The 27,589-nt window shown below is 35.9% G+C and overlaps 1 protein-coding gene across 1 annotated transcript; it reads left to right on the forward strand.

The window, feature by feature from the left end:
• Positions 1 to 9,152: 9,152 nt before the first annotated feature.
• LOC134841720 (uncharacterized) lies at positions 9,153 to 27,248 on the forward strand. Its single transcript, XM_063857755.1, has 7 exons — positions 9,153 to 9,544; positions 15,732 to 15,881; positions 19,629 to 19,845; positions 20,554 to 20,720; positions 25,231 to 25,251; positions 26,269 to 26,428; positions 27,006 to 27,248. The coding sequence occupies exons 1-7, from the start codon at positions 9,321 to 9,323 to the stop codon at positions 27,246 to 27,248; spliced, it is 1,182 nt and encodes a 393-aa protein (XP_063713825.1). The 5' UTR covers positions 9,153 to 9,320.
• Positions 27,249 to 27,589: the final 341 nt, after the last annotated feature.

Below are 27,589 nucleotides of genomic sequence, written 5' to 3' on the forward strand. Positions count from 1 at the left end.
ACCAACACATGTATGAAATGCGGCGGAAATTTTACAAAAGGACATCTAGCGGTTTGCCCCGCTAAAGATACGACTTGTACGACTTGTAAATATCGAGGACATTTTACTAGACTCTGTAAATCACGCCGTAAAAATGTAAATATTGTGGATAGTCAAATTGTAAATAATACAAACCATAATTATCCTTCGGAACAACCGGATGTATATATCGACCACGCCAATAGAGAATGCTGTGGAGTAATCAACGCATGGTCGGAGTCCGGACAGAGCGATAACGATGATTACTCTGTATTAAACGTAACAACTATCTACGACGATCAAGGAAAGGAACTGAAGAAATTACTAAACATCGGCTTAGGAAATGAAAACCAAGTAATTCTCAATATACAGGTGGACTCAGCAAGCCCTGTAAGCTTCCTTAAGCAGAACGTGTTACACGAGTTGAAGTTACGAGACCCTTATGTGAAAATTTATCCAGTGGATAAAGCGACTAAAGAACTCTATTGCGGATTTACGAACAACGCAATAAATATCACTGGAGAGGTAATCGTCCCAATTTTCTCAAATGGATGGTCTCACAAGGAATGCCACTTCTTCTTAACTCAAGGTCATGAAAGAAACATCTTGGGAAACAACAATTTACCAAAAAACGGAACTGAAGTTTCACAAAAACAATTCACAACACTCACGAACAAGAGAACTTGTAAGTCTATCAATTCAGTTACCTCACATGACAGAGATAATGAAATAGAAATGATTTCCAAAACTTTCAAACAATTATTCCTTCGGATTGGAAAGATAACACATCAAACAAAAATAACACACTTTCACGATTCTCTAAAGCCAATTCAACTAAAAGGCAGGAGGGTCCCTTTACACTTACTGGATTCAGTAAAATCAGAATTATACAGACTTAAATCCGAAGGACACATCAAAAAATTAGAAAAATGTGACGAGGACAGATTTATTAGTCCGATAGTTATCACTTGTAAAAAAGACAAATCGATAAAGCTAGCTCTAGATTCAAAATTTATCAACAAACAAATTTACAAGAACAAATATCAGATGCCCAATATACACGAGTTAGTGGATAACGTAGCGGCTCAAATTTCAAACAACTCCGCCGGAGAAGTATGGTTTACAAATCTAGACTTAAAGAACGCATATAGTCAACTCTCGCTAGACAACTTTACTAGCAGCCAATGCAATTTTAGCCTAGTTGGCGGAGATATAACAGGCACTTATCAATTTTTAACCGGTTTTTACGGACTCGGCGATATGCCAAACGAGTTTCAAAGAGTCATGGACTCAACTCTGGGAAATATTCCTTTCACTAATTGTTACCTTGACGACATATTAGTCGCTTCCAAAGGAAGTTTTAACGATCACAAGAAAATTGTTTATAAAATTTTATCAACGCTAGATAGTTACAATTTCGCAGTAAAATGGTCGAAATGCAAATTCTTCCAAAAAGAAATCGAATGGCTCGGCTTTAAAATATCGAAAACCGGAATCGCCCCACTTTTCGATAAAACCAAGGCAATCAAAGATATTCCAATTCCAAAGAATCTAAAAGAATTAAGATCATTCTTCGGGTCAACTAATCAGTACATTAAATTTGTACCAAATTTAGCATCCCTCGGAAGCCCGCTTAGACCTCTTCTAAACAAGAAGTCAATTTTCCTTTGGAATGAAGATCACTCAAAAGCATTCGATAAGATTAAATCAGAAATAGTAAATCTTACTGAAAACACACACTTCGACGTAAAAAAGTCCACGAGAGTAAAAACCGATGCTTCACACAATGGGATAGGTGCATCCCTCGAACAACTCCATGAAAACGTTTGGAAAACAGTGTCATTTGCTTCAAGATTTTTAAATCCTCATGAATCCAAATATTCAACAAACGAATGAGAGTTATTAGGAGTTGTATGGGCGGTGGAACATTACAAAAATTATCTTTACGGTTCCGAATTCGAAATTATTACCGACCACAAAGCTCTCCTTTCCGCTCTGTCACCTAATCACGGAAACAAAACGTACCATAGCCGATTGACAAGATGGGTAGATCGTCTTCTACCATTCAATTTTACTATCAAGCATTTAGCGGGAAAAGATATGGGTTTTACCGATCTAATTTCAAGAAATCCTTCGGGTAAAGCAATTCCCCCATCCCATTACGACGAAGAATTCGTAGTTGCAACTACCGAAAAAATATATAATGCACTCAATCCTTTGGATAATGAAAATCCATTACGTAATTCAATTAATTCAATTTCGGAAAATTCCCAGTACACAAAATTACGAAATCACGTAATAATTACAGCATTGAATTTCGTCAATTCTTCCATCTCAATCTGCAATCAAAAACACTATAGAACAGAATTTTGTAACTCTAAATGTATTCCCTCGGATTTCTCAAGCACAGATTCTACTAAAATCCTTCTATCAAATTCAGCCTTTATTCATTTTTCAATTATTAACAGTAGCTTAATTAGTAATCCTTCGGATTTCAAACTTATAAATAGTGTAAATATGTCAAATAACCAAATTGTAGTAAATCCTTCCACTTCCGGGATACAGGTCTCTATTGATTTCCAAATTTCCTCAGAGCACAAAAAGTTAGTAACTAAATTTCGAGAAAACCTCAAGTTACCTGAAAGACCTTTGGATTTAAATACTTTATTCAATGCAAAGTTGGTTGCTTTATTAACGGAAGATGATGAGATGTTAAACCCAATTGTGAAAGCTTTACAGAAAAAAGTAGAAAACATCAACGCAAATTCCCGTTACTTACACCAATTTTCGAAAGACCTCCATGAATCCGACGGACTATTATATATGGATGGAAAATTGGTTATTCCGTTTACACTTAGAAACGCCGTTTTAAAAACTTTACACGAATCGCACCCTGGCCAATTCGGTATGAAATACCTGGCACAATATATTTGGTGGCCACATATAAACCGACAAATTTATTTCCACGGGATTAATTGCACACAATGCACTCAAACTGGTAAGAATATAAAAAGCATCATACCAACTACACAAATTAGCGAACTCCCCACTTTATTTGAACCAAATGAGGAATTAAACCTTGATTTTGCCGGTCCATTAGATAACAACTGGGGAAACAATAAATACATCTTATTATGTATAGATCGTTTTTCAAAATTCCCATCAGCAAAAATTACTTCTTCAACGTCATTAAACACGGTAATCGAATTCCTTCAAGATTATTTCTATCTCCATGGGATTCCTAACTCCATTCGTGTTGACCACGCATCCTGTTTTACTAGTCAGGATTTTAAATTGTTTTGCAATTCTCTTAATATCAAATTAATATTTTGTACAGTTGGGGATCATCGTTCTAACGGTCTTGTAGAAAAACTTGTTCATACTGTAAAAATCAAATTATTAGCAATGTCTTTGGAACAACAAAAACCTACATTACAAATTGCCATTTCGAAAATCATTTGGAAATTACGATCTTCCTTCCAATCAAAAATAAAATGCTCACCGTTCGAAATACACTTTAATAGAAAACCGAACACGATCTGGAAGCAATTGGCATCTAATAAATTATCCGGTGGATTTTTAGACAAAGGGAAGTCGATCTTAAGCAGAGAAAGGGCCCTTGACTGGAATGCTGACGATCGGATAGAGGACAGATACAAAGACCTTCTAGTACCGAAAAAGAACCAGTCACCATTGGAGAAAGGCTACGACTCAGACCTTCCAACAACCTCAAAACCTTCATCTTCTCGAGTGGCCTTAAACAGTCCGTTTAAAGGTAATTTACTACGAAAAACCAACGGAAGTATAAACGGAAATCCCTTCTATAAACAACTAGGTCAGAAAATAATAAACTCAACAAAATCCACGGTTGAACTATCCGACGGAAAAATCATTAGAAAATCGGACATCGCCATCCCAAAGTCTAAATCCTCTACAATTCGTTCATTCAAAGGAAATATCTCATTTCCCTCTTTTTCTAACAGTGATTTACAAGTAGGTCCAAGAAAGACAAACAAAGCGAAGACACAACAGACGCAGAAACCAGACACTATGACAGGACGACACACAGAGTCTTTCACCCCGGTCACCACCAGATCTAGAGGAACGAGACAGCCTACTAAATTCAACAAACCGAAGCGAAACCGAAATAAAGCCTCGACTTCGAACACAGGATACTTAGCAGGTGACGAATCCATGTTCATTCCGTCGGATACGTCGGACATTAGTGATTGGGAATGGATTGCGGGAGGTTTTCCATGCAGAGAAATGATACGAAAACGCTTCATTTCAGATAACCTCAATTTTAACAAAAACCCTTCCCCACCATTAGCTCCTCAAACATATCAAACTAATATAAAATCTGAGATTTTAGACGAACAACTTCAATCTACAGATACAGCGGAATGCCCAATTAGTATAAAGCCAGCACCTCAATCTACCTCACACACACCTGGCGAATCTTCTACCGCTACGACAACAGAGGGCCCAAACATTCCTTCGGATTCATCAAAAGCATTGGAAGGAGAAAATCCGGTGGAATTTCCAGTCTTTGAGATAGAGGACTCCTCTAACGAAAGTGCAAATAGTGAGGAAAGACATCCTAAGGAAATCACTACCACCGGTAACGAATATAAATTAAGACGTTCAAGTCGAAATGTTGGTCCCCCACAATTCTATGGTAAGCGATATTACATAGATATTATAGACGAGTGCGAAAACCAACCAGGCTCCGCGAATAACCCGATATCTCTGGACGAAGGCGACAGCTCGGGAATCCCCACTCTAACCTTCAGAGAGAAACCCTCGGAGAACCAGACTCACATTTGCGACACTCGACCGGAGGACCGTGCACCGGGCCCAGCGTACCCTTCATCCCCTGATCAATTCTCCATCGCCTCTACTGACGAATCCCTGAGAGATGCGGTGAACAATTTCGACAACTTCATCGACTTAGACAGTGAAATTTTTAACGCTGAGCTAGAAAAATTCATGGAAGGGGACAGCTAAACTAAATCAAAAACTTGAAAACTCACATTTAGTCATTATATCGTACTAGTGTTTCATTTCAGCGCAGTTAGAGTTTACCTTCTTATAACTAGGGATTATAATCCGCCGGAATTAGAAATTATATCATTCTTTCTAATCCAGTCATTCCTTCGCAGCACTAAAATTTCGTTTGTGATATTGCACAGTATTTAATTTTCAATCCTTGTTGGACTTCTCGAGAGGGAGAAAAAGGGTTAGATAACATGTTATGTATCATGGCGCTTATTAATTTAATTTTTTTTCCCACTAAGGGGAATGTTGCGAATCTTACTATTCGTCTTATTTCATTTAATTAGTTTTAAAGTTTCTTAACTGGTTAATTTAGATATGAACTTGTTATCTTCATTCTCTCCGACGGAGAGAATGACCGCTCACTTTTTAAGTTTTTAATTTAGAGATTAATTCACTTTTTAAACATATCTTATTTGTAACTAAGTAGAATTATCCGTAACAAAGAAACATTTTAACAAATGGGTAATTTGTTAAGAAGTTGCAAGAGGAATCATTTCGATCTGCGAATTTTTCAATCATTTTTAACCTAAAAACTTTAATGTGTTTTTCAATTTAGACTGAAAATTTGTCTCATTTTGCTGAACGAGGTAAGTATGAAAAAATCGACACGTAAATGAATCTGCTCATTGCATCCACACTTTGATAAGCTTATGTCTGAATAGTTCTAAAAACAAAGACACATTTCTGTCGTCGTTTCTTCTTTGAAGACTCACGACTGAAAAGACTTTGAGAGGACACCACTTTCGATGACGAATGAGCAGTTTTTGAAGATTCTGATTTAAGGCATGAAAAACCGACCTATGGCTATAGTTCCTTCCCATTCTCAATACAATGAGAAGCACAATGAAATTTGAAGTTTGCTATTTACCGGGTATTTCAAATCAAACTTTTTCAAAAGGAGAAATCGAGTTTCTCATTATGTTTTTTGGTGTTCTACCTGATTCGAGTGAAACGCTATTAAAACTTTGTTTAAAATCTGCTATTTGAACTTTTTTTCCGCTAAATGGCGGTAAGGCAGGAATAAGTGATCAACTCGAAGATATATTGCTTTTTTTAAATTAATGATTTCTCCGGGCGTGGAGAAAATTTGCCTTCGGATGTGATTTAGTTTTTGTTCCGACCACTGATAGTTTCAAAAACTCTAAAACTCTGCTGTTTTCTATCTTCCATCCTCCACATCTGAACATCGTTTTCATGTAACGAGTAAGTTTAAGAGGTAATAAATATATCAGCTTTTAATATAATTCTAATAGCATAATTGAACGGCGTGCCAAACTAATAATGAGACGATGTGAACAAATAAATTACTTGGATAAACTTTCTGCTGCAGAAAAAGAAAAATAGCCGAACACATTCAACAATTCAAAATGATTCATGCAAAAGAGCTCAGACGCTTTGAAACAAAACCCACCAAAACTTGTTGTGTCAGAACGAAACCGTCAGTTTTAAGACCGTCGTTTCTTTTTTAAAATTCTTCCCGCGTCACGAAAACTCAATTACAAAACAAGTTTTTTTGTCAATTAACTCAATATTTTAATCAAGTGGTCCATGTTGGTTCATTTAGTTTTGTCTTTCCTGAGTTGTTGCAAACGTTTTTTTTAAATTGGCAAAATGGCATTTTTAAGGCGACATAACATAATTGAACATGGTTGCAGGTGATAAACGTGTTAATTTTAATGATGTATGAAAAATCAAAGTACCGCAAGATATAAAAAAAAAATTTCAAAATAACTGCCTGTTTTAAAGCTGAAAGTGGACTGGGGACAAAAACTGGAGCAAGATTTGGAGCAAAAAATTTGGAGCAACTTTATCCCTGAATTGAGTCACGGCTAGTTTTATTTGAAATAATTATGAATTTTGAAATTTTCTGGCTCCTAGTTTTTTTGATTTTGTGGAGTTCTATGATCACATTTTTCATTGCAACCTTCTCCTAACACATCTTTGTTAATGTTTTTTTTTCTTTTTTGTTGTTTTTTTGTAATTCATTTAGAAAAAAATATATATAAAGTAAGTTGATATGGTGTGATAATTTTGTCAGCTTCATTTTAACAATAAAATGTGGTCTTCAAAATTAACAAACTGAGCCTACAAGAAATCCACTTTGTCTACGCGTTTTTGTGCGTATCATTACGAGGCCAAACTGTGCACTGGATAAGCGCATAAATTAGTTACTATTGATCACCAGAGTTCAGAGGCCAATCTTTAAACTTGTTCCAAGTTTTAAGTCGATTCCGCGATTCTGATTAACCAAGTGCTTTACCTATCTGTCCGAAAAATCCAAAACTACAGAGAAGAGCTAAGAAAACTAGAAGTATTGTCGATTATGCGAGATATCTCTGTGTTCGGTCTATTGTAAAATCTGCTAACGCTTCACAAATTACACAGATTGGCTTTGTAAAGGTTTATGGCTAGCAAAAATTGAGCTACGCGACAAAATTATTCGTTTGCTAATATAAACAAGACTGCTCGTATTAGGGCGAATCCCTGAAAATTCTGACTGCCTTTTAACTTTTATGGAGCAGTAATAATATAAACAACATAACAAATTAAATGAAATAAAATAAAATAAAAAAACTTTTTTTTCTAAAATTTGAAAAATTTTCTATGAAAATCATCCATCCACACGCCATATAAAGTACAAAACAATGTATTTTGCTCCTTGTAACAAATCAATTATGGCAAATAAGCTCCTTTTAACCAATTTGGAACGATTTCTAATACGGATTAAATCTCCTCTTACGCGTTAGTAGCGCGATTTATATCGCGAGTTAATTGTCCCAAATTGGTCAAAATGATCAAAATGGCAATCTTTACACCCTCATAACTTTACGAAAAATGATCGTAAGTGAAATATCTTTTCAAATTTAAGCTCAGGAAAACAATAGACTTCGAATGATTTTTAAAAATTCCGTCAAAAATGGCTAGTTAAAAAGTCGAAATTATGTCTGAAGAAAAAAAACCACCACGAGCTCAAATATTCCATTACTTTCGTATCGAAAGTCAGAACCACAAGAATGCTTGAATGTTTTGACTGTCCGTTAATTCATCAAAAAGGCAAATGTTGAGTCGTACGAACTTAATACGGCCAATCTGATTAGCTAGCCTCAATTCAATTTGGAACGATTTTGTTGTGATGGATAATTCGCCACGCATAAATCAATCGCGTTAAAATCTCAACAATATGAATAAATTCTTCAAAGCGCGCATAATTTAGTCCAGAACATGGCCAATTGGCATTTTTTAAACCCCCCGAACTTAAGTAACAACTTTTTTTGTAACGATTTTGTTACAAAATTGTTACAAAAAACAATCGGAGGTCAAATATCATTTAAAATTTGAACTCAGGAAGTTGATATGGGGTATCAATTTTTTTGTCGAAAACTGTTTCGATCAGCGAAAACTGAATAAAAAAAAACCATCGAGCATAAAGATTCCGTTTTCTTCTTAACCCGGAACAAAAAGTTATGTCATACAGGAAAAGATCTTTTATTCGCTCAAATAAATATAGTAAACTACAACAAGTTAGCTTTAGACCAATCAAATTTTAATCTAGACTTGGTCTCATTTTTATAAAATTTTAAATCTAATTTAATTTTTAATTATTTTTTGAAATAAGGGTCCGTTTATGTTGCAAAAATCCATTCAATTTCACTATGAGATAATGTTTCCCTTCCATAGTGAGATATATATTTTTTTGGTTTCTGAAATCTTTAAATTTTCATAAAGTGAAGATAAATAAAAAATGCTTTTTTACCGCTATTAAAAATTTCAGAAATCAGTAAACAACAATTTAGTTATTGAGAAACATGGAACCAGAACTTTTATGAGAGGAGATTTTTCTGAATTATTCTGAGTTGATTGAGAAAACGGTCAATGAAAACTGTTCGAACTCTTTGAGCAGTCAGAGTTTTAGATCTCCGAGTTGAGGATAGCAGAGGAGTCTTGTTTTTAGTATCATTACACAGTCTGAGATTATGACACTGCTTTTTCACGCACTGACATTTAATGGTAACTTTTTGTGGTTGTACTTATTTAAAGCTATTTATTTTCATCATGACGAATGAAAAGTTCTTTTCTTTACATCAGAACTCACACAATCACATCAGCCACTGACTTTTTAAAATGTGAATTAAGTAATATGGCATAAAATACTGGCTAGAGCTATTTGTATTCGAAGTTACGATCATTCATAATAGTTAAAAAAATCTTCAAAATAGTTGTTTGAAAGCTGACGCAGTCTGATAATGGAGAATGAAAGATCGAACGCCAGTTTTTGTTCCAATAATCCAGTAGCAAGTCATGATGGGCAACCAGTCGACGAAGAGAATGAAGGAAAAGGGGAGGGATTTTTTACGGCCGAAGATGTCATCTCTCACTGGCAGCAGAGTGGGCACAGTCGAAGTAATAGTCACAGGAGTGACAAGTCGCAGCACTTGAAGAAATCAGACAAAAGAAGCGATTTCCAGGGGTCAGTCAATTTTTTGAAATGCGTTGATTTATGCGCGGAGGGATATTTTTGCGTTGTGCACAAGCATTTTTTGAGATTTTTTTTCAGTTGCCCGTCATTCACTGAAGCAATCCCCCTTTGTATTATTTTAAAATATCCATATTTGGTGACAGACACTAAAAGTTTTCTAAAGGCGCCCTCGGCGCCAATGTTTTCTAAATTTGAGAGGGGAGCGCGCGCCAAAAAAAACGCAATTTTTTGGTCAAAATTTTCCAAAATGTTCCCAAAAAACGCAATTTTTTTTTGCCTGTTTTTCTAAAAGTTTGCCCGCGGCGCAGTCTTTTTGAGCGCTTTGGAAGAGCTCGGAAATTCACTTTGGTCAATCTAAAACAAGGTCGACAAACTTTTCGAAAATTTTTTGAAAATCCACCCGTCCCGCGCCACCCCCATCCCTCGAGAAAATCCTAGATCCGCCCCTGGTTTCTTACATATGGTTAAACTGTAAATAAAAAAAATCAAAATTTAATTTTCAAAGTCTTGATTTCGCATCTTAGTTTTTTGGTGAACACAGTTGTCCCTTACAGCAAAATTCGACTTAATTCAAGTTTTTGACTGAGTATAAAAATCAGAACTTACGTGCCACTTTTGAGTACATGGTTTCTTTTTTAAAAAATACGTCAGTTCAAAAGACAGGCGAACTTCCTTTATTTCATTTGCGAGAGCAAGTGATTTGTAATCAGGAACTAGACATTTTCCACGCTAACAAGTTTTCTTAGCAACAGGTTTCGGGTTCGATATGTATGTATACGTACCTTGCTTTATTATTGAACCTTGTCACTTTTCAAGGTCTTTTTCCACTTGGTCTAGAGGTAATGGACGCGACTTCGGAGGTCGCGTTCGATCCCCAACGGGACAGTTTTTTTAAGATATATATGAAAATGACCTTGCTTTTTACCGAACCTCAAAATCGTTCAAGCCCCTCTCACTTGATCCAGAACTAAAGCACATATCTTGGGAACAGAACTTCTAGGGTTTGCATCCCGGTCGGACCTTGACCTTGTCTTTATTCGCAGCATAAAAATTATTATTTGAAAATTGAATTGTCGGACTATCGTTTGTTTAGTTTTTTGTCGGCAGCTACTAAGTAATTTAACCATACTTCTCGGGAAAAAAATGTCTAGGGTTCGAAACCCGGCCGGGCCTTGTATTTCTTTCGTAGCATAAAATTTATTATTTTAGAGTTTAATTGTGGGACTATCGTTTGTTTACTTTTTTGTAGGCAGCTACTAAAGCACACATCGTTAGTCTATTTTTTTTTGTCGACAGCTATTAAATAACTAAAGCATACATTTTGAGAGCATACAAGTTTTCTTAGCAACAGGTTTCGGGTTCGATATGTATGTATACGTACCTTGCTTTATTATTGAACCTTGTCACTTTTCAAGGTCTTTTTCCACTTGGTCTAGAGGTAATGGACGCGACTTCGGAGGTCGCGTTCGATCCCCAACGGGACAAATTTTTTAAGATATATATGAAAATGACCTTGCTTTTTACCGAACCTCAAAATCGTTCAAGCCCCTCTCACTTGATCCAGAACTAAAGCACATATCTTGGGAACAGAACTTCTAGGGTTTGCATCCCGGTCGGACCTTGACCTTGTCTTTATTCGCAGCATAAAAATTATTATTTGAAAATTGAATTGTCGGACTATCGTTTGTTTAGTTTTTTGTCGGCAGCTACTAAGTAATTTAACCATACTTCTCGGGAAAAAAATGTCTAGGGTTCGAAACCCGGCCGGGCCTTGTATTTCTTTCGTAGCATAAAATTTATTATTTTAGAGTTTAATTGTGGGACTATCGTTTGTTTACTTTTTTGTAGGCAGCTACTAAAGCACACATCGTTAGTCTATTTTTTTTGTCGACAGCTATTAAATAACTAAAGCATACATTTTGAGAACAAATTTTCTAGATTTCGATCCCAGCCGGATCTTGTCTTTCTTTCCATGCATAAAAACTATTATTTTAAGTCGGACTATCGTTTGCTTTTATTTTTGTCGGCAGCTACCAAATAACAAAAGCATACATTTTGAGAACAGATCGTCTAGGTTTCGAATCCCAGCCGGACCTTGTCTTTCTTTCGCTGCATAAAAATTACTATTTTAATGTGAATTGTCGGAATATCGTTAGCTTACTTTTTGTCGAAAAGATCAATTTTTTTCTCTTCAAAGCATCATATGTTTTTTGATTAAGCAAATTTATCAATAATTGAAAATGGTATTTAACTTTTTTGCGCTTGCGATTAGCAAGCGTTATCAAATCGGAATATAAACTTTTTCTGGTAAAAAAACTTGTTTAACAAAACCAGTTGAATCAATTGCCGACAAGCTCATATCTCATGTTCATGCCTGCTGACATGCTTAAATCCTTGGTGCAATGTTTGTTTCAGATTTAATTTGATTTTTTGTTTTCTTCAAGAATTTTGACCCAACTTTTGTCGGCTTATATGCCGGAAGAAAAAAATAAATTGCTTGCTTATAATCAATTCAAATACAAGGTGAGCTTTTTTAAGTTCAATCAAAACAACTGGTCGTGGAAAGTGCCCCTGCATGACCAACTAATACCAATTTTTTACGCAAAAGAATTGATTTTTTTACCTTTTATGATTAATTTTGATCCAACCTGAAAAACTACCCGCCCAAATCTGATTATTTTTTTAAATCTAAAGATCTGTTTGTGGTAAACTCCTTGCTTGATTTGCTACAATCAAATTTTTGTATACAAAAAGTTATGGTTCTCGGAACAGTCAAAATTATTGATTTTTTGACCGTTTTTTGATTTTTTTTGTTTCAAAAATAAGTCCCAGATCTGAGCCCAAAAATTTTACACAACTAAAGCAATGACTCTTGGAAAAGTAAATTTTTTTACCGTTCTTAAGAAATTTTTGTCTTTTATCAAAAACTACCCTGTCAATTCTTAAGTTTTTTTGGTTAACCGAGAAACCAAAATTTGGAAATCCTCTCTGATCTTGCTATCATGTTTAATAGTGCAGTGGCTCTGGACTTAGAAACAATGAAACAATTTGTCTGATGTTTTGTATAAGTCAAGGAATTGTAATTCCGACCGTGGCAAGGAACTTTCAAACCGGGTGTATTTTAGTTTATAATTCCAAGTAAATCAGATCCCTTAAAATTCATCGAGTGGGTCAAGTGATTAATCACTCTAAAACTTTTTTAGAGTCGTTATTTGAAATACATTTAAAAAGTATTCGAAAAATGTCCCAGTATTACGAAAATTGGTTTCAATTTTTTTTACTTCAGTTCAATTTTGGGTGAGTAAAACAATCAAGTGTATTCAGTTTTAAACAATTGATTAATTTGGCTAAGCAAATGGTTTTAGAGAAAAACAGTTCCAGCAAAAAAGTTTTAAAATTTTTTTAGCGCTTGAGAAATGAAAATTATCATGAGAATAAAAACTTCCGCGAAAATTGATTTTTGATTTTTTTAAACTTTTTTTGTCTTTTTGTCATTTTAACGGCAAAAATTGCTGCCAATCATAGGCTGCCAAATGTCTACACACCCCTGGACATATAGGATTAGGTCATACTACTTGATATGATAAAAATTGTTAATAATTCGATTTTCATTAACGGAAAACAGGCTTATACAATTTTATACCATTCCATATGAAACTTCTTTATTAAAATAGCATACTGATAATTTTTCCATGTTTTAATATTGAATGATTAGCTTTTTTTATTATTATAATATAATGACTTACATTTTTTTATTGAAATTGTTCGACTGCAACTTTTACATGAAGTGAATTGTAGAACTTAATATTTTTCCTTAACTGATAGCAATTTTTCGCGTTTGTTTTTGTGTTTAGCCCTAAAATAGAGTAAACAAAAATTTTATCGAAAAACAAAATCAATAGGTAACAATATGAGGAAACAATATGAGGCGATAATATTGCAGGTTAAATTATTTGTTGTGATTGACATGCCAGGTATGTTAAACAATTGAATTTCACACAGTTTGATATCAAAAAATAATCTTTTTTGGCTATAAAGCCTTTGTTTCCAAAACTTTCAGTAGTTGAGTTCGGTGGTTGAAAATTTTTTTGGACTGATTTCGGTTTATCGTTTTATATAAAAACAAAAAATAAGAATTCTGAATTCACGGAAATCTTATTGTAATTTTGTTTCCTCTGTGTAAAAAAATGTGTCTGGAATGCGTTATGGCAAAATTTTGATATTTTGCATACAAAACAAGACAACTTTTTTGGTTAAATGTTTGTTTGAGTAACACCCAGTTTGGCGATTTAAACGAGAACTAAAACTAGCTGTTATTTTGTAGTTTTGTAATTTTTGTCAGAAAACATTATTCTCATATTATTTACAAAACGAATTCTTTTCGACGGACAAATGAAATCTCAGGCAAAAAATATCAAGTAGTTTTTGAAAAGTACTTGCAAACAAGTTTGAAGGGTTGCTGAATCATTGTTTGTAGGAAAAAGTGCTTTTAGTAAAATAGTCTCGCCTAATGGAATTGTATGACAACCATTTTTTTCGTATTGAGGTCAACCCAGCGAGGCAACTCTTGGCCATGTCGGTTTAAAAGAGTCGCAAACTTCGACCTGGACAGCAAACGTGAGAATATACACTGCGTACTGTTTTAGAAGTACTGCTCTATACGGTGGTATTTCTACAGTTCGATTCCATAACGTCACTCAATAACAATAGTAGTAGTAAGCGTTTCCCGGGTCGAGGTGCTCGACTTATGTTTCGACTTTGAAAGTCGAGTAAGAGCAGCTTTGGGACTGAAATTCCGCGGTCGAAAAGCAATTTTAAGTCGAGCAGAAAGTCGAAACTACCCGATTTGGGTCGAGAGAGTCGAAACATAGGTCGAGAAAGTCGAGACATACCCAATTTTGGTCGAGAAAAAGGAAACATGGTCGATACAGTCGAAACATAGGTCGAGCACAGTAGAAACATAGCCGATTTTAGTCAAGAAAGTCGAAACATAGGTCGTGCACAGTCGAAACATAGGTGAAGCATAGTCGAAACATAGGTCTAGGACAGTCGAAACATAAGTCGAACACAGCAAAACATAGGTCAAGCACAGTCGAAGCAGAGGTCGAGCACAGTCAAAACAGAAGTCGAGCACGTCGAAACATAGCCGATTTTGGTCGAGAAAGTCGAAACATAGGTCGAGCACAGTCAAAACAAAGCCAATTTCGGTCGAAAAAGTCGAAACATGGGTCGGGCATAGTCGAAACATAGGTCGTGCACAGTCGAAGCAGAGGCCGAGCACAGTCGAAACACAGCCGAATTCAGTCAATACAGTCGAAACATAGGTCACGCACAGTCGAAACATAGGTCAAGCATAGTCGAAACATAGGTCGAGGACAATCGAAACATAAGTCGAACACAGCAAAACATAAGTCGAGCACAGTCGAAGCAGAGGTCGAGCACAGTCGAAACATAGGTATAGCACAGTCGAAACATAGGTCGAGCACAGTAGAAACATAGGTCAAGCACAGTCGAAACATAGGTCAAGCATAGTCGAAACATAGGTCGAGGACAATCGAAACATAAGTCGAACACAGCAAAACATAAGTCGAGCACAGTCGAAGCAGAGGTCGAGCACAGTCGAAACATAGGTATAGCACAGTCGAAACATAGGTCGAGCACAGTAGAAACATAGGTATAGCACAGTCGAAACATAGGTCGAGCACAGTAGAAACATAGGTCACGCACAGTCGAAACATAGGTCAAGCATAGTCGAAACATAGGTCGAGGACAATCGAAACATAAGTCGAACACAGCAAAACATAAGTCGAGCACAGTCGAAGCAGAGGTCGAGCACAGTCGAAACATAGGTATAGCACAGTCGAAACATAGGTCGAGCACAGTAGAAACATAGGTCAAGCACAGTCGAAACTTAAGTCGAGCACAGTCGAAACATAAGTCATAAGTTTCAAGTAATAAGTTTAAAGGGTGATCAAACTGCGCACGATTAATATTCAAAACGTACTTTTGGACATATTTTTTTTAAATGCGTAACGTCTTTTCTCCAGGTTTAAGAATTTAATGATCCGTTTCGATTTAAGAACTCTTCATACAAGAATGAAAAATGCTAGTCTCAGACCTATGAAGTTTTATTGATATGCAACGGTTAAACTAAAATATTGCCCATAACTATTGGCAGTGACTGGGATGACGCAGACAGTCTATCAGATGATAGCAGTGAGAGGAGTAGTGTAGGAGGAGGCATGTCGAAGTTCCTGGAGAAGCAGTTCTTCCAGTTGGTCGAAGACAACGACTGTGTTGCTGTGGAGGAAATGCTATGGAAACACAAGTAGGTCAATCGTCACTTCAAAGGTTTTTTCTAACGCAAACACCATGGAATTGGTATTCCGATTTCGCTCCCGAAAATTGAATCCACTTTAAATTTTTTTAAAAAAAATATTGATATTTTCAAAACTTGCCAAAAGTTTTTTTCTGAACACATAAGCATAGAAAAGTTTTGCGTCAGAAAATTATTTTTCATTCTCTACACACCATGAGTTCAGCGAATCTATCTTTTTCAACCTGTGAACGTGTGGATTTTGTTTCAATCGTTGATCATAGAAAGTTTGTTTTAATCGTTGATCTTTTTTTTAAATTCAGCAATCAAATTAAGTCAAACAATGCAAAAGTGGGTAAATAATTATTAAAACAATATGAAAATTGCGCCGTGTAATTAATTCCGGGCAATTCAGTCAGAAACGCCAAAAAAGTTTGAAGCGCACAGAAATTGACTTCCTCAAAATTTAGAAAAAAAACTGATCTTTTCCAGTCCCCGCGTTGCGTGTCTTTTTTGAAATTCGATTTACAAAGTTTTTTAAAAATGACTTTCCAAATTGTTACAAAACAAGTCAGAGCGAATCAAGTTTTTGAAATATATTTTCGCATGAACAATTTTGCGAAAATATATTTTGCTGTTTTCCTTTGCTCTGCGAAGTAAACATGGGAGGCTTGTTGCCGAACAAGACGTGAACAACGATGAATGCATGGGAATTTCTTTTTGTAAAATATTGGTAAATCACTTGAAATCCCGCACTGGCAAAATTGGTTTTGAATCGATTTCAAATTTTATTAACAATCTACATTTTAGGAATTGAAATGGATTTTAAATCGATTTAGATCGACCTTTCTTGAAAGTTTTGAATCAATTTAATTGTCTTGAAAATCGATTTGAAACGATTTGGATGGATTTTCAGCCTCATTTAAATCCATCTGAATAATACTAAAATTCAATTAAATCAATTTTAAAGACTTCTGAGCAGATCAATTCAAGTGTCTGAAAAATCTATTTCAAATCAATTTAAATTAATTTTGTTTTGCTAACACTGCAAAAAACCTATAATTAAAAAAATCAAATATTTTATTTTTGATTTGTTCAAAAAAGCACACGTGCTAGATTTCAAGAAAACTACAAAAACAAGAATTTGAGCTCGATATTAAGCAGATTATGGCAAAACTCTAAATAACAAATCAAGAAAAGGGTCACGATTAGTCAAAAATTGAGCTGAAATATTTGAAATGAATCATCGACAACTATCATTGTAAATCAGATATTGGGCTAAAACTATTGTACAAACTCAAGAAAATGGTCAATATAAAACAGATGTTGAGCTCAAAATGTGCAATGAAATCATGAAACACTATCGCTATTTAAAAAATTTTTGTCTATTTTTTTGCGAACCTACGCTATGAAGGTAAATTGAAAAATGATGGGCAATGAATAATTGCAACACACACTCCAAGCTGATGAAATTTGCCTATAAAAAATTGATTCGAATCCGTTTTAATCCCCCTACAAAGAAAAGCAATTTAAAACTGCAAAAAAGGTTTTAATTTGGTTTAAAAATGATGTGAATCATTTTTTTCGCTGGGATTTATGATATCAATTTTAACCATTTCAAAATCGATCCAAATCAATTTTAACTTGGTCTTTTCAACTTTTTGCACTTTTTTCATGCTAAAACCGATCTCAATTGAATCTACATACTTTTTTCATACTAAAATCGATCGTAATCTGTCTTCGTCAGTGCGGGGTAGCAGTACGTTATCTCCGGAGTTTTGCAATTTTCTCCAACATTATGATTCAATTGCTAGAGACCCGGTAAAGCAGATTTAAAATTGCAGGGAAGTGTTACCGACAGGAAAAAATAAAAATTTCAATTTTTTTAAATAAAAAATGACGACCTCATTGTGCTTTATTGGTTTTTTTCTCCAGACAAGTTTTGACTATTTAGCGAGCAATTTTTGTTAGTTTTTTTAAGTTTTAAAGAGTAATATTCGGTCGCATAAAGTCCCAACATACTCATTTTGAGTCTCAATGGTCGCAACATAACTTTTTTTGGGTCGCACAGAGTCGCAACATAGCATTTCTGGGTCGCTCAAAGTCCTATAAAAGTTCTTCAGTTGCTCAAAGTCGCAAAATGCCCATCTTGAGTCGCAATAGTCGCAATATACCTAACTTGGGTCGCAATGGTCGCAACATACCTTTTTTAGGCCACACAAAGTCGCAACATACCACTTCTGAGTCGTGCAAAGTCGCATAAGAATTCTTCGGTCGCATAAAATCGCAAAACACCCATCTTGAGTCGCAGTGGTGGCAACTTACCTGACTTGGGTCGCAATGGTCGCAACATAATTTTTTTGGGTCGCACAGAATCGCAATATAGCATTTCTGGGTCGCGCAAAGTCCTTTAAAAGTTCTTCGGTCGCTCAAAGTTGCAAAATGCCCATCTTGAGTCGCGATAGTTGCAATATACCTAACTTGGGTCGCAATGGTCGCAACATACCTTTTTTGGGCCACACAAAGTCGCAACATACCACTTCTGAGTCGTGCAAAGTCGCATAAGAATTCTTCGGTCGCACAAAATCGCAAAACACCCATCTTGAGTCGCAGTGGTCACAACATACCTGACTTGGGTCGCAATGGTCGCAACATACCTTTTTTGGGCCACACAAAGTCGCAACATACCACTTCTGAGTCGTGCAAAGTCGCATAAGATTTCTTCGGTCGCACAAAATCGCAAAACACCCATCTTGAGTCGCAGTGGTCACAACATACCTGACTTGGGTCGCAATGGTCGCAACATACCTTTTTTGGGCCACACAAAGTCGCAACATACCACTTCTGAGTCGTGCAAAGTCGCATAAGAATTCTTCGGTCGCACAAAATCGCAAAACACCCATCTTGAGTCGCAGTGGTCACAACATACCTGACTTAGGTCGCAATGGTCGCAACATAGCAATTTTGAGTCGCAATGGTCGCAACATACCTTTTTTGAGTCGTGCACAGTCGCAACATATCATTTCTGGGTCGCGCAAAGTCGCATAAGAATTCTTCAGTCGCAAAAAGTCGCAAAATACCAATTTTGAATCGCAATTGTCGTGCTATACCTGACTTAGGTCGCAATGGTCGCAACATAGCCATTTTGAGTAGCAATGGTCGCAACATAAATTTCCGACCTCGACCCGGGTTTTGAGCTCAAACAATCGATTTTAACGCAATTTGAACTCAAACTAAAAAATAATCCACTTCTTATTTTTTCGAGAGTTTGGGTGTTTCCAATTCGGATAATGAATGGTCGTAAAAATTTCCAGTTTTTTTTTATCAGCACGTAGCAAATGTGGCGAATTGACGCCGCTCAGAGGTGGGGGAAATGGTAATGTAAGTCATATTTTTGTCTCTTTTTTTTTATCAAAGAATTAACCAACACTTCTTCAGACAAGGGACACTGATACGAAAAAACTTGTTATCAATGTAATAAGACAGGTGCTGATCAAATTGATTTTTCGAGTTATCTTAAAACCATATAAAGACCATATCTTGCTTTTGAACACTTTTCGTCGAAAGATTTGGACCGGCGACTAGCATCTTCAGCAAAACTGTAGCGTCGGTCGGCAGAGAAAGGATGTCGTAAAACAAAGAATAGATGTGCCATTCGTAGAATGTCCTGAAACAGTACCAAAAGAAGGAAGTTTTTGAGTGGTGAGGAGGTCGATTCACTGAGGGCGAGGGGCAGTTCAAATCCGCGCCTGTTTTTAGACACGAAGTTCAAATGGGTGGGAGGAACAAGGAGGGATTCACTGCACTGGGACTGGCTGCAATCTGTGGCTCCAAGGAGATGATGGAAACTCTGTTGCACAGTGGGTGTGACATGAAGGAGGAGCCGCTCATCTGCATACAGCAGGACTTCCAGCCGGGCCTCATGATTCTGCTGGACAAGTTAGCCCAGCAGGGTGTAGATGGGGCTAATATGTCGGTAAATGAGTTGCTTCTTGGAAAGAGGAATCAACCTTATTCACTTTTACTACACACACATTGCAATTTTTTCTCATATTTTCCACGCTATAGCGGCTAAATGTTCCACTTTTGGTTTTTGGTATCTGGTTCATATATGTTCAGAAAAAGAAATTGTTGTTTTCTCCATGCAATTCTTAGTACATTATACATAGGGGCAGATCTAGGATTTTCTCGAGAGGGGGGCGGATTTTCGAAAAAAATTATGCGCTGCGTTTTTAGGGGTTTCTAGGCTTTTTTTGGAAAATTTTTTTACCAAAAAATCGCGTTTTTTTGGCGCGTGCTCCCCGCCCCTCCCCTAAATCCGCCCCTGATTATACATAATGGAGATGTCTCCCAAACGTAATAAATTTTAAAGGTAAATTTTCGTAGAATGTATGGTTATAAGTTTCTGGCTTGGAAATAAAAAATAAAGTTATTACAGATAGTTTTCAAGAACGAAATTTAAATGTGTGCCAGGGGGCGGGAGTGATTGTCATAGAGTTGATCTGTTCTGCTTTGCACCAACAAATGCTTTTGTGCCACCTGACTATGACCAATCTGCAGTACGTTTTGCACAAGATTTTGGCTGGGTTTTGTTGCCTCGACATTAAGGAAAAATAGGACAACAAACATCTAGAGCTTACAAAAATTCATCAGTTTTAATGAGCGATGGTGTTTATGATTTCAGCTGATGGCCAAGAGTGGGGCGACGTTTCCCAGGGGAGCTAATTGTGTGATGGAAGCCTCTGTCAACAACAACATCAACATGCTCAAAGTGCTCTCTTTATATGGATCCAAGCCCCTTCCCCCGCCCACTGTGAGAGTACCCTCTATGTTCGACGTCATGCTTAAAAGGTGGGGTCTTCTACTATATTTACATTTAACAAAACCTCTTCTGAGAAGAAGAGAACAATTGTGTTGAAATGTGCACACAGAGGCGAAGCTGGGCTTCACAAACCCAAGCAAGGAAAATACAAAAAAGAGATCTAAACAGGCAAAACAATGTGAAACAAGGAAAAAAGGAAAACTACACCTTAAAAATGTTTTTTGTTGAAATTAGGAGTATCACGTCCTCACATTCGCTTCACGACTGGTGGTAAATTTACTATCATTGGCCACCAATAAATACGCTGCACTGCTATACAGCAAAACCTGGACCAAATAAAAAATAAAAGTCTTTCAATATTCCGGATTTGATTATCCGACCATGGATTGGGAGCGTCGCGTCCTTGAAACTGCGCCACAGTCATTTGAAATTAAACTTGTGGCACATATAATGCTGTATGCGCCTGTATTAAAAATTGTAATCAAATTTTGTACTGATGCAGAAACGCATAATTTTCAAATCTGAAGAAATGAGACTTTATGCAACACCCTGTTTTTTTTCATATAAAGTTAAGCTGATAGCTTTTGGGTATTAGATTTCCGGTATAGTGACCAAATTCCCAAAAACGTTTAAAAGGTTAAAAAAAGGACTTTTCCAAAATCTATACTAATTTTTCTACAAAAAGTTCGATGATATTGTTTATGCTGGAAATAATTTAAGCACCATGTTCGCTTATGAACCATAAATCTCAAAATCACTAGATTAGTTTTTGAGAAAAAGAACAGTTCAAAAATAGTACAATTTTTTCAAAAATCCAGGAAAAAGCCGCATGCGCAGAGAATAAAACTTGTTTTTGTTTTTTGATTGAACTCTTAATCTCAAATTTGGCGGATTAGTTTTTGAAAAAGACAAAATTTTCCAAAAAAAACGAAAATTTAAAAATTGACTTTTTTTACAATCATAATTTTGTTAAGGAAAATTAGGGCGTAGTTTACAAATCATTATAATGAATTTCTACTTTTTGTTTTTCCGATTGAACCCTCTATCCCAAATTTAACAGGAAATTTTTTAGAAAAATTCTAAGTTTTACAAATTAATCAAAGTTGCAACTGTTTGGCTTGTTTGAGACCATAACTCTTTTTCTACTGAACCTAAGGTATAGCCGCTTATGAAGCGTCATTTGTTTAAACATGATCCTTATGATTTGTTTAAACATGAAACCTATATCTCTGATTGGATCAGTTAATACTTGAGAAGGAGACTAGCAAATTTTACAGGCACATATAAAAATTGCAAGTTTTTCCGTTGGCGCGACTTTCTTGAAAAAAAGTACAGTTGTTTTAAGAAAAATTAAACTTTTCTCCAGAAAAGCACAAATTTTCAATCTCCGAAAACACTGCAGTAGTTACTACTGATTTGTCTACTGTTTCATAGCCATTACTCAGAGGTGAAGCTGCACTAAGTAAGCACAAGCTAGAAAACTGCAAACATAGCTCTAAAAAGCATCAACAAAAAGAAATAAGGAAAAAACTGTAACTCACGGAAAAGAAAAAAATGTTATTGAAACCTCCGACCCCAAGAATAAAAACCTTTGTTTTCTTGCATCTGCAGCGCAATTGCTCGAAAATTTAACATAGAGCCGAAGCTGCTTTTCGCAAGACTTGCAATACAGAACCACAAAGCCGCGATGTCGTAGAAAATCAAAAAAAAATTGAAAAACTCAGATCTATCAAAATGAATCAGGCGTGCTTTTAAACAAACCTTGACAAGACAAAAATAAACTGAATTTTGCATCCAGAGACAAATTACCAAGCGGTAGCAAAGCCAAAAATACTCTAACGGAAACCCTAAAGCCAAAAAAATGTACCTGACTTTCGACGTACAATTTTACTTGCTTTACTTGCTTGTTTCAAATGAAACACGATGAGGTTATCAAGCCGATTTAAAATTAGTCGAATAAAATAGCAAATCAACAAAAAAGCCAAAAAAAAATCAAAAGCATAAGAACTATTTGAAGTTTTTTAGGTCACCTTACCCCTATAAACACACAAACACACACAAAATTTTTTTTAGTTCGTCGGAAGATGCTATAAGAGGAAATCCAACCGATTTAACAAAAGCCGAATAAAATTCCATTAAAAAAACTGTTGCCAAGAAAAACTTTATAAACATTTTCTTATGAACTTTTAGCAATTTGTGCGAAACAGTGTGCACATTTTTTTCGCTCGTCAAGAGAACCAATATGAAGACATTAAGCCGATATAGTATATACAGAAGCCTATCATGCCAAAAAAAAACATAGAAGCCGGAAAAAAATGTTGTCAAGGAAATTTTGTACGAAAATTTCTACAAAGATTTTTACAGTGTGAGCGTTTCAGTGAGCATAAAACTAAAAATCAAAAGGACTCAAAATTATGTCGCTTAGTTGCAAAAAGACGAGCCGCATTTAGTTGGGCAGAATAACATTGTTAAGATTTAAAAAAACTTTGAAGTCAAGAAATTACAAATAACAGAAAAAATCAAAATTTTAAAAAATTAAAAGCAACTACATAAGTGAATTGTTTGCACCAAAAATGGTTTACAATGAGGCGATTAAACTGACAAAATGTGAGCAGACAAAAAATAAGCCGACAGTTTTTTTTTGAAATGGAATATTTTTCATTTGAAAAAAACGCGTCCGGTCAGACGTGAACCTAGATCTTTTAGAGTCCTTGGTATAACAGTTACCTCCAAACCAATTATGACAGAGACGCGAAGACAAAAAATTGAATTCATTGTGATATGAACCTAAAATTGTTATTACTAATTTTGAGCATTCTGCAAACAAAGTGTTTTACTCCAAGTCATTTTGGAGTTTTACCAAGTCCATAACCGATTGCTTGTTCTAAGTGTAGAAAAAAAACCCTTTGCAGAGGAGCTAATAAAAGCATTGCAATTTAATTCATTTCTTAAATTCGAAAATAGCACATACGTTTTTGAGAAATTGAATGAAATCTGAAAAATATCAATACGTCAAAAAAAATTTTGTTTAAAATGGATTCAACAGAAAAATTTAAAAAACACTAATATACAAGGGATACACCAAAATTTTATTCTCAATTTAAACCCTTAGCCTCAGATTTGGCAGTGTTTTCCAAGAAAACCAACAAGCTTGCAACATTGGACAAAATTTTTAAAAAAATGGACTTTAAAGTCCAACATTGCTTTTCTATACAAACTAGGGCAGAGCTGCGATGCAGAAGAAATTCACACAGCCTGGTTTTTTCGATTGAACTCTCCGACTTTGATTGAATTTTTCAGATTTGGCAGGATGGTTTTCGAGAAAATCAAAAAGTTCAAAAAAACAGGAAAAAAATTCGAAAGTAGATTTTTTGTCAAATAAAATTATTTTTCAGCATCAAAAAGTGCATAGCTGCTCAAGTAGACAAATTTGTTTTTACTTTTTCTTTCGATTGATTCCTTCATGCCAAAATTGGCATGGTTATTTTTGAGAAAATCATTTAAAATTTAAAAATTAGTCAACTTCAAGGGCTGTAACAATTTTATACAAAATTTAGGGTGTAGCAGTTTATGCAGAGAGGATTCCAGACAGCGGTTTTTTTTAAATACTTAATTTTTTAAATAATTGGCTGAGTAGTTTTCGGGAAGAAAAAAAATATCTTTTCATAGTAATGGTCAAAATTTTAAAGTTTGGACGTTTACCGAGGCCATAACCCTTTGTCTACAAAAACAAGGGCGTAGCAGCTCATGCAGGAGAAATCACCATAATTTGTCTTTTTGATTGAACTCTTCGCCACAGATTTTACGGGGTAATTTTTGAAAAAAAAAGAAAAAACGGAGTAAAAGCTACCCCATTGAAATTTTCGAAAAAAATTGGCAAGGTAAAAAGAGACGGTCCATCATACAGGGTATTTGAATCTGCCATCAAGGGCCTTTGCACTACCAAAGTAGCACCAATAACTGCGACATGAGTTGGAAAAAAGTTGAGTTGTAGTATTACACTACGCATTGCTTGCGTAATAATAATAAAAAGCTCGTGAGAATGCCTAAAAAATTTTACATTTTTCCTGGTGACTTAAATCCATATGCGAATCCACCATTGTCAAAAATTTTTGTAGTAAGAAGTCGGTAAAATGTTTAAATCTCTCTAACTATTCATTCCCTTTTTTGCAAAGTGGGTATTTGTAACTAGGTACAAATTTCTCCGTTGATGCTTAACCATTGAATGTTAAACCGTTAATTTATTTCTTTATGTGGGGGAGAGATTCGTTACTAGGTACTCGAATGGGGAAATTGTTAAAGATATCCGAAAATATTAATAGACGACTAAGTATATCAGCCCATACCATATCCCCAACCACCCCCTTGTGTTTCCTCTTAAGTTGCTTCATAAATGTGGGTCAGGTGTCGAGTGTCTTCCGGTTATTTTAACTTTTGTGAGATATCCTTGATTCATTCTGATTGAGAACGTTTTCCAAAAAAAATTGTTCTTATCATTTATTTAACATTTCTGAATAATCAACTGATTTATTTTTTAAGTCTCAGATCCATGGAAGACCGGTAAAAAACACTGCATTGCCTTTTAAAATGTTATCATTGCACACTGCACAGCTCTTCGACTGTTTTTAGTAGTTCCGATTTTATTAGTTGGTCCTAGAAAGAGAAAAAGTCCACCTGCAATTGGTTTGGAGAGATATGTAGCTAGTGTATCAGTGTATCAAGTTTAACTACCAGACGAGATGCTTAAATGGAGATTCAAACGGCTCCGAGAGATTTGTACAGATATGTATTTTTTCTGGTTGAAATTTAGCTCAAACTCTGCAGAACAACTTGCACCAGGGGCGAAATCAGATGAGGGGCAAGGACACCTTCCCTCCCTCCGGGATTTGACCCCTTCACAATCCCTTTGGTGTGACATCAACTTTGGCCTTCGGCGCTAATATATATAGTAACTGCGAGGGGAAGCGCGGGCCAAAAAAACGCAATTTGTTGTTTAAAATCTTCCAAAAAGTGTCCAAAAAAGCCTGTTTTTTTTCCAAAAATTAGCTTGAAAAATGAATTTAGACGACCGAAAAAAGATTTAACAAACGTTCAAAATCCAATCCCCCTCCCCTGCTTTCGACAAAATTGTAGATCTGCCCCTGAGTTGCATCAAATTGAATTGGTAAATTTCTAAGCAACTTATACTCTTTTTGTCTACCCGTTTGGGTTTTGAATTTGTTTCGTTTTATTCAGATGTTGAATCAGCTTTGTATATAGAGTCCGCGAAATTAGCCTGAAGAAAACACACCGAGCACTAATTTTCTTTCGTTTTGTTCAAAAATCGATACAATTACTTATTAGAGCAATCCGGTTGACTTCATTTTCATGACTAGCATGCTAACAATGAATCGCGTAGTTTTATTAATCTAAAGATTTTTAATTGAACCAATTGTGGGCATTTGAGTGTGCGTAGAAAATTAGAGTGGAGCTAGTTCATATCTATCGTGTTGATAAAGCGTGCTATTTGAGCTATGGTTGGAACAAGGATAAGATACAGGAGGAAGGTCTCACATGCTTGATTGTTTTTCATTAAAGGTCGAATGTGTTGGAGCATGCCGAGGGGATGCTGTACACCTTGAAGGCTCTCTCCAGTCCGGCCTATGCCATGATCATGGAGAGTGATGACCCCCTCATGGCCTCCTTCCAAATGGCGCAGAGACTCAAATACCTCGCATCGAAAATGCCCATGCTTAAGGTGCCCTGCTGAACGCCATCTAAATTTGTCATGCAGTATTGAATTGAATTAAGTAACTCGAAGCAGATAACCCAGTGGCAAAGCACAATATAATTTTTGAAGAGAAGTCCGGTTCGAGTTAGGGTAACATGTCGACTTCGTACTTTTAGGTCGACTAAACTGATGAAATATTAGAAAAATTGCCGAAAGCTGGCCCCACTCACTCAAAATCAAAAGAAAAGAGTGTTGTTTTCGAACATCAGCTTTCAAGCTTGCCGACATTATAAAAGTTTATGTGTTGATTCCACTCCCCTCTAATTGGAAAAAAACCGTTTCCCTCTTCATTTTTAGTTTCAATTCAGTTATTAAATCTTTTAATGACGAAAATATGTCAAAAAGACGTGCGCTCCCCCATCAAAAATTAGTATTAGTTGACGCCTAAGGCGCCTTTAAAAAACTTGTAGGATTGGTCGGCAGAAATGGATGTCTTAAAAGATTACCAAAGGGGTAGCAATTGGGACAATTTTCTAAAGCAAGTGGGTTGCATCCGCCCCTCCCCTAAATCTGTCTCTGATTTAACATCCGTAGTTTGTTTTAGGACGAGTTGTTGAAACTTGCGGAGCAGCAAGAGGGCTTTGCGGCCGAGTGGCTGGGCAGTGCAGGGGACAACTACGAAGTCAACATAGTACTTGCTCTAGAGGAGAAGAAAAAGAGTCAGGCGAGAAGTAGCAGAGAGGATTCGGACAGGGTAGTGGACCCATACGCCAGACTCAGCTACGCCCTGAGAAACAACCACCAGAAGGTAACTGAGCACACATTGAAACTAGGTCTGAAAAAATAGACTTGTCTAAATGATTAAGCCTTGTGTAAATCATTTATGAGAAGTCCAGTCATCGCGTTTTTCAATCTCTTTATTTGGCAAATGTCCATATTTGGCTTTTTTCGCCGCAAACTTTTACAAAATGTCCATAATTGGCTTTTTTCCGCCTCATGCTTTCCGCCGCAAGCGTTAATACCAAGTTTGTCCCATGCGGCGCTCCCAATATAAGCTAGAAATAATCAAGCATAGATCATATCTACCTTTTTCCCCGGGAATTGAAATAAAAAACGTATATTCGAAGCAATATCGAAGAGTTTTTTAATTGGTTTTAGCTCAAATTATCAAGACATTTTATATGGAAA

This window comes from Symsagittifera roscoffensis, chromosome 3, assembly GCF_963678635.1.
Source record: "Symsagittifera roscoffensis chromosome 3, txSymRosc1.1, whole genome shotgun sequence".
In the NCBI taxonomy this organism is placed as follows: Eukaryota; Metazoa; Xenacoelomorpha; order Acoela; family Convolutidae; genus Symsagittifera; species Symsagittifera roscoffensis.